The 7957-nt window shown below is 55.3% G+C and overlaps 1 protein-coding gene across 1 annotated transcript; it reads right to left on the bottom strand.

Moving 5' to 3' along the window:
• Positions 1-365: 365 nt before the first annotated feature.
• On the bottom strand, positions 366-3185 carry LOC117313234 (glutathione S-transferase P). Its single transcript, XM_033861268.2, has 7 exons — positions 3078-3185; positions 2847-2882; positions 2444-2544; positions 2248-2335; positions 1766-1869; positions 813-920; positions 366-634 (listed from the first exon to the last, which is right to left on the bottom strand). Coding segments are annotated over exons 1-7 (627 nt in total). The 5' UTR covers positions 3079-3185; the 3' UTR covers positions 366-445.
• Between the last annotated feature and the right edge of the window lie 4772 nt (positions 3186-7957).

The raw sequence follows: 7957 nt of genomic DNA, 5'->3' as shown, positions 1-7957 counted from the left end.
GCTGCTCTGAGCGGCTCAGCTCCTCCCCACGCCCCTGCTCAGCCAAGGGCCCCTCAGCTCCTGCAGTCCTGGATGGAGGCCCTCTGGCAGGTGGCCTGCTGAGAGCAGAAAACATATTTAAGTGAACCTGTTCTCTGTAGACTGTGGGGATCTCCAGGGCAGGGACCATGGCTGATTACTCTTCCTGTTTCTTTTTTTTTTTTTCTTTGTTTCTGGAGTTCAGTAAACACAGAGCTGGTTGAGGGCTCCAGGAAGACACTCTGTGTTTTAGGATTCAAGTATCCTGTCCAGCTGCCTGTCCCTCCCCCAGGCGTGAGAGGATCAGGGAGCCCCCTCCCCAGAGAACTCAATGCTCACAGCACTGCTTCTCTCTTGGAGACTTTATTGGTCCTAGGGAAGGGGAAGCAGGCAGCTCCCTGCCTCTTGCTGAGAGTGCCACAAGCCCTCACTGTTTTCTGTTGCCATTGATGGGGCGGTTCACGTGCTCCGGGGAGGCCAGGAAGGCCTGCAGCTTGGGCCGGGCGCTGAGGCGGGCCACGTAGGCCGAGAGCAGGGGGAAAGAGTCCAGGCAGCCGGGGGCCAGGACCTGGTGAATCCGAAGCAGGTCCAGCAGGTTGTAGTCGGCGAAGGAGATCTGCAGGGCAGAGCGGGGCAGGGGCTCAGTGGGCGTGGGAGGTGCGAGACAGGGAGGCCGAGCCGGTCCCCTGGTCTGCCCAGCTTTGCTGAACCAATGGCTCACGTGCTCGCTCTGCACCGGTTTGCCATCTGTAAGAAGAGGGTGGTGCGGAAGAGGCGGGACAGGGCCAGCTCACCTGGTTGCCCACGATGAAGGCCTGGCCGCCCTGGCTCTGGGACAGCAGGGTCTCAAAAGGCTTCAGGTGCTGGGGCAGTGCCTTCACGTAGTCATCCTTGCCCGCCTCCTGCCAGAGAGATGCCACCGCACATCATCCTCCTGACCCTCACACTGCTGCTCGCCCTGCCTCTGCCCCTGCCCTGAGACGTCCGCTACTGTCTGCCCCGTCTCAGCGAATCGCCACTCACCCGGCCCCCGCCCCTCCTCTCCTCACTCCCCACCCCAGGCTATTGCCACATCCTGTCCATTTCAGCTGCTGATCCTTCGCTAGGCCACTCTTGCCACAATCGCTCCCCGGACTGTTGCAAAAGCCTTGTAGGATCTTTCCGGATCTCACAGACACCGCCCTGCTTAGACTCCCCAAAGAGAGCATCCAAGCCAGCTGGTTCAAGGCCTCCAGGACCTGGGCCTGATGCCCCTCCAGCTCTATCTCCTGCCGCTCTTCCTCCCTCCCTCCCTCCCTCCCTCTCACACACGTAGGCACACACGCCTTGCCTCTGCTAAACTGGTCCCTAGTCCCTGAATGTGCTCCGTGCCTGATACCTTGTGCACCTGACAGTGCCAGCACGCCTTCTAGAAGCTGACTATAGACCCTCCTCCTCTGCACCTGGTTCCAGGAAGTGCTCCGGACCTCCCCCAGCTGCGGATCAGGGACCACCTCCGGCTGGATGTCCCCTGTCCTCACGCTGTTCTGCCATTGCCTGCTACTTGACTGGGTCCCTCCCCCGGGCAGGGAGGCTGAGTCTTGTGTCCAGTCCATAATGGCTCTTGACACCCCCGCCCCCCGCAGAGCCAGAAGCAGCCCAAGGGAAGGGTCAGTCAGAGCTGCGTGAGGGGTGTCGTGTAGGGTGAGAAGGAAGCAAGCCCCTTTCTTTCTTTGTCTTCAGTGACCATCCCCGTGTCCCTGCTTACGTAGTTTGTGTAGATGAGGGTGACGTATTTGCAGCGAAGGTCCTCCACGCCGTCATTCACCACGTCCACCAGGGCCGCCTCCCGCTGGTCCTTCCCATACAGCCCTGGGGTGGCGGGAGAGCAGACAGCATGACGGGGAGCCTGACTAGCCACTACAACCTGACCCACCAGACAGGCCACGTGGCTGCCTGTGAGCCTCGGCCAGGGAGGAGGGAGGAGGATGTGGAAAAGGACCGTCTGAGTCCATGCTCAGAATTCAGTGGGAGGTGGCCTGCTACAGGGCAAGGATTGCTAGACAGACCCGGGCCTGACCTTAGGCAAGATAGGTAACCTCCACTTGCCTCCACTCCACAGGGTTGCAGGACAATTTGATTTAAGTGGTAGAGGCTCAAGGGGCCAACACTGAGCAGATGCTCAGGAACGCTGACTGATGCCCACACACCCCTGCCCTGGACTGGGCCACCTGCAGCCTCAGGACTCACCTAGGGAGCGGCCCAGGTGACGCAAGATGGCATTGGACTGGTACAGGGTCAGGTCTCCATCCTGGAACTTGGGGAGCTGCCCGTACAGCTGGGGGAATGCACAGCTCTGTCAGAGGTGCAGAGCGTGGCCGCCCCCCACCCTAGTTTTGCCCCCCAGTGCCCAGCCCCTGACCCGGGATACGACAGAAGTACTGACACAGGAGGCCTTGAGTGAAGGCCAGGTCTCCATGGTCACCACCTCTTCCTTCCAGCTCTGGTCCTGGTCGGCCAGCAGCATGCGCATGGCCTCGCAGCGCCCTGGGGAAGGGGAGGACGGGGTGTTGGGATGGGCAGAGACCCCAGCCTCGCAGCGCCCTGGGAAAGAGCCAAGGAGGTGAGGACTCCTCCGATGATCTCCCAGCACACTGCGGAGGGGCGGGCCAGGCCCGGGAAGTTGCGTACTCTAGCAACGGGCAGCTCCGGGGCACAGGGAAGGCGGAGCTAGTAGCCACGTGATGGAGGGAAAAGGGAGGCTGGGGACTCCCTCAGGTGGGTGAGGGGCGTGGGCTGCTGCAGCCCCCAACCTCTGCCTCCCCTCCCTCCCGGTCACAGGTCCCTACCTCGAACAGGGAAGTAGACGATGGTGTAGGGCGGCACTGCAGGATGCAGAGAGAAGTCTGTTAGCGTCTGGGAGAGGCGTGTTACGGGGGAGAGGGCGCCCGCTCGTCCTCCCTGGGGTTGCATCCCCTGTTCTGGGCGCTGTAGGCCCCCCCCGAGAGCCCCAACTGCTCCCCAAAACCCTGGGAGCCCCCTCGGAATCCCCCAGGGAGTTGCAGGCGGCGGGGACTCACTGATGGCGACGCGGACCTCTGCAGCGGCAGCAGCGACAGAACTCCGGCGCCCGCGGTGGCGGCCCCGAGTCTTATATGGGTGGGCGCGCCCCGCCCCGCCCCGGCCCACCCCACCGTGCTGAGTCACCGCGTTGGCCGTAAGCCGCTCCTCCGCCCCCTGCCCCGCCCCTCAACCACGCCGCGCAGCCAGTCCCAGACGGTTGCATCCGATTGCCGAACGTCCAGCCTGGGCTGATGGGCTCACAGCTAGGGCTGGGTTCCAGAACCTTCCAGAGGCCTGAGAGGGAGCGCAGTCCAGCCCCTTCCCCTGCTGGGGTCACAGACCCCAGAGACATAAACCCTTGCATGTAGACACTCGTTCCCAGGTGCTGTACAAAGACGGACACACCCCCTGGGCCCAGATGTTGTACAAAGACGGACACACCCCCTGTGCACGTACGTGCAAACACTCAACTCACACCCCAAGTTGGGTTTTCAGACCCACCTGCCGTTTGGAGGCCACCTTCGGGTTCTTGTATGAGTCACGTACCCCGCTGCTCCCTTCTTACTTTTTCTCTCTAAATTACCTCATTTCTTCAACTCAGGTGCGCTTACCTTCACGGAAACCTGTTTCACCCCCTACGTGGAAGCGGGCACCACCTGCGATAAGTAGGATGGTAAAAATCACGACAGGAGGACGATGTGGTTTCTGAAATCTATCTAGACAATGGGACACTGGACCCTCCCTTTTCAAAAGTATCACTGGCAAGGTTACACATTTCTGGCACGATAACACTAAGTTGATCACTTGTCCTTCAGTTCCATCAGGATTGAGGGCAATTTTAAAGGATTCCAGGACAAGCACCAACGCTGTTGAACCCCATCTGTCCACCGGGCAACCCCTTTCTGGGGGTTCAGGCCCTACTCTGCGTCCCCCCATGGCAGTGATGGAGAAGGCTTCAGTGAGGGTTGTCCAGGCGGTATTTCATAAAGACCCCTCCTCCTCCCCCAATGCTGACTGAGCCGGCTGAGACTGCAGGGGAGCCAGGCCCCAGGTGGGGCCTGGGCTGGGCCCTGGGCAAGTTCTCCAAACACAACCAGGTGGAAGCTTCTGGACTTGGTGACTGCGTGGGGAAGGAAGCCTCCAGGGAGACCGAGATGGGGACCTGGGAGGAGAGGCAGTCACTGGGAGGACATCGTATGTCCCGTGTTGGACCTAGTGAGTCCAGGCGTCTGTGGGATTGGCAGGGAGGAGGGGGCGTCCAGAGGCAGAAAGAAAACCCAGGCAGGAGTTCGGCGGGGTCAGGAGATCCACACTCCAGCTCAAGGACTAGTGCCCTTCTCCTTTCTTCACTTTTGACATCTCTTACACTGCCCAGCCCTTCCCACCCCAGCAGTGAGTCTTCAGGGGCGATGCAAAGCTTGAAAAACACCGTCAATTGATAACTTTCTAAGTGGATAATGAAACGATCATTTCCTGACTGCACCCTCTGGGACTGGTGCAGGCAAAGGCGGTACAGGCAAGGACAGGCACTGTTCTGAGGCCGACGGTTCTGGACGCAGGGAGGGCTGGGCCGAGCCGGCAGCAAGTGCCTGGGCCTTAGAACAGGCTCCAGGTTCCCGCCCAGGGGCCAGGACTTAGGGTCTCTACCCCTCCCCCATTCACAAACCTCTTCCCTCAGGTCCCGCCAACACCCTTTTTATCCCTTAACACACAAACCCCTTTTCCTCTTTTTCTTCCAGAAGAGCTTCCTTTGCTCTTTTGACCTGAGCTAAAAGCAACCTGAAATTTGCCTTCCCCAGTTCTGAACGTCTGGTATTCAATGAGCTACATAGAGCCAAGAACAAAATAAAGCAAAGAAACAGTTGCAATTTTATATCAAAAATATAACCTGAACAGTTCCCTTCCTGCTACATTCTCTCTTTGCAGCAAATTCCACAGCCTTGACAAAGACAACACGCCCCCGTCTCCAAAGACACACTCACACAACCCTTTCACACCCCGTCACACACATTCAAACACACCTGCACACACACACGCAAAATGCTAGGAACTGAAGTCTCACCAGGCAGCACTGAGGCCTTCTCCTCTGAGCTCCCCAGGGCCTAACAGGGACAGCCAGACCTCAGCGTCTTCCTGTGTAGGCAGGGTGCTAGGTCTGGGCAATTGAAGGGGAGGGGAGGGGAGGGGGGGGGGAGTGGAGGAGGGGGCGGTGGCCCTGACTGGTGCTCCCCTCCCCTACCCGTCCTGCTGTGGCCGCAGCTCCAGGTCTCTGTCCCTTTCCCATCGCTCTGAGTAGACATTAGCCCAACTCAACCTCCCTGATGGCCCTGGGTGTGCAGGAGCATTTGCCTACTCCCACCCTCCATCCCTGTGCCCTGTGGACCATCAGAGACCTCCAGGGTTCATCTTAGCTTGTCTTGTCCCTCTGTCCTCCCACAGTAAGGTTGCAGGGCAGTCCTGGACTGTTCCTGCATGCTGGACCACGGCACAGGGTGTGTGTGTGTGTGTGTGTGTGTGTGTGTGTGTGTGTGTGTGTGTGTGTGTGTGTGTGTGTAGCACGCATGCTCCTCAGATTCTAGTCCATTGTCATTGCTAGTCCGTGCTGGTCCTGCCCTCACCATTTGTTTAGTTAGTTAGTTAGTTCTATGTTCCCTTTATCCCCACATTCCATTCTCACTTCCTGTGGGAATAGTGGGACTGCTGCGTCCCAGGTATGTGAACACTTGGGTTGCATAAGTAGCGCCAGGCGGCCTTCCCCAACGGCTGCACCAGCCTACTCCACAGCCCAGTTACCCTTCCAACTCACTCCAGCCCTACATGCCCCCAAGACGTGGCATTAGCAGCTTTGGAATGCTCGCCAGTCGAATTGGTATAAAGTTGTTCTAAATGGCGTCTCTCATTACGAAGATTTTGCATCAGCTCTTCATGTGCTCCTTGGATTTTGTTTTCCTCTTCTGGGAATTGCCTCTTCATATCTTGACCATTTTCTACTTGATTTGCTGCCTACTTCCTGTTGATTTGCAGGAGTTCTTTGCTTATTCGAGATTTTAATGTTTTGGCTTCAAACATTACAAATACCTTCTCCGATTCTGTCCACCCTCTCTCTTTACTTTGTCCTAGGTGTCTTTCATCAAACAGTGTCGTCAAATTCATCAGGAGGCTTTTGGTGGGGAGGGGGCGGTGGAGTGGTTGTGTTTTGTGCTTTCGAAACTTTGTTTAAAAGTCTTTTATTACTGGGAACTTCCCTGGTGGCTCAGTGGTTAAGAATCCACCTGCCAATGCAGGGGACACAGGTTCTAGCCCTGGTCTGAGAAGATCCCACATGCTGCGGGCAACCAAGCCCGTGAGCCACAACTACTGAGCCTGAGCCCTAGAGCCCGTGAGCCACAACTACTGAGCCCACGTGCCACAGCTACTGAAGCCCACGCACCTAGAGCCCGTGCTCCACAACAAGAGAAGCCACCACAATGAGAAGCCCACGCGCCGCAACGAAGGGTAGTCTCCGCTCACCACAACTAGAGAAAAACCTGTGCACAGCAATGAAGACCCAACGCAGCCAAAAATAAATTTAAAAAAAAGTCTTTTATTACTGCATGTTTTAATGATAGGAGAGAGTATATGGAACATTTATATCTATGTAACTTATAAGAGGCAATATTTTCTAGTTAGGTAGCATAGCTTGGGGATTAATAATAAAAACAAAAAGTCTTTAATTACTGCCCTGAATCACAACAAATGGCTCCTATGTTGTCTTTTATTAACTTTTTCAAGTTACTTTCACATTCACACCATTAATCCACCTAGAGGCCACCTTGCACGTGCTGTCAGGTAGGAATCCACTTCCCCAACATCATCTACTGAACATTTTGACCTACATGTTAAGCTCCTGAAGGTATTGGGTCTGCCCGTCAGTTCTCTATTCTCTTCCATGTCTGTCTGTTCCTATGCCAGTACCATAATTGTTTTTTATCACTACGGTCTTATAAATGTGGTCGGGAAAAATCACACCCTCCTTCCTCCTCCCCCCCTCCCCCTTCCCCTCTCCCTCCTCCTCCTCCTCTTCCTCTTCCTCCTTCTTTGAAGTTTTTCTTAGCTGTTTATGGGTCTTTATTCATCGCTAAACATGCTACTGTGAATTTATCAAATTTCTCCAAAAACTCCAACTGGAATTTTGATTAGGACTGCATCACATTTACAGATGAATTTGGAGAGAACTCACACCTTTATAACTTTGTCATCTTACCCTACATTATGATCTATTTGTCTACTTATTCAGATTCTCTTCTATATCCTTTATTAAAATTTTCTACCAAGAGGTTTTACATATTCTTATATGTTACAGATACTTTGTATCTAGCAACGTATCTAAGATCCATTTTTTAATTGGGTATTAGAGATGCAGAGAAATTCTAGAAATACTATTGATTTTGTAGGTTTCTATCTAGCAATGTTGCTGAAATCTTATTGATTCTAATAGTCTGTTGCTTCCAAAGGGCCTTCTAAATGAATGTTCACATCATATGCAAATAATGAGAATTCTGCTTCTGATCTTTTTTTTTTTTTTTTTTTTTTGCGGTATGCGGGCCTCTCACTGTTGTGGCCTCTCCCGTTGCAGAGCACAGGCTCCGGACGCGCAGGCTCAGCGGCCATGGCTCACGGGCCCAGCCGCTCCGCGGCATGTGGGACCTTCCCAGACCGGGGCACGAACCCGTGTCCTCCGCAATGGCAGGGGGACTCTCAACCACTGTGCCACCAGGGAAGCCCTCAATATGATGCATTTTGATAAATACATGTACTCATGTAACCACCAGCCAATCAGGTTACAGAACATGCCCACCACCTCGGGAGTCCCCTGGGCCCCTTCCACTTCACCCTCACACTCTGTAGACAATGGTGC

The sequence above is a fragment of the Tursiops truncatus genome, chromosome 8 (genome assembly GCF_011762595.2).
Source record: "Tursiops truncatus isolate mTurTru1 chromosome 8, mTurTru1.mat.Y, whole genome shotgun sequence".
Classification (NCBI taxonomy): domain Eukaryota; kingdom Metazoa; phylum Chordata; class Mammalia; order Artiodactyla; family Delphinidae; genus Tursiops; species Tursiops truncatus.
Note: the sequence above shows the minus strand (reverse complement) of the source record. Positions and strands in the feature narration are given on the sequence as shown.

Bases quoted from the DNA above. Each gene is read 5' to 3' on its own strand.
- LOC117313234 (XM_033861268.2), bottom strand. The intron at 2,545-2,846 runs GTAGGGACCTGT...CCCCTTCCCCAG, and splicing joins CGTCTACTTCCCTGTTCGAG to GGCGCTGCGAGGCCATGCGC. The intron at 2,336-2,443 runs GTCAGTACTTCT...GCATTCCCCCAG, and splicing joins CTTCACTCAAGGCCTCCTGT to CTGTACGGGCAGCTCCCCAA.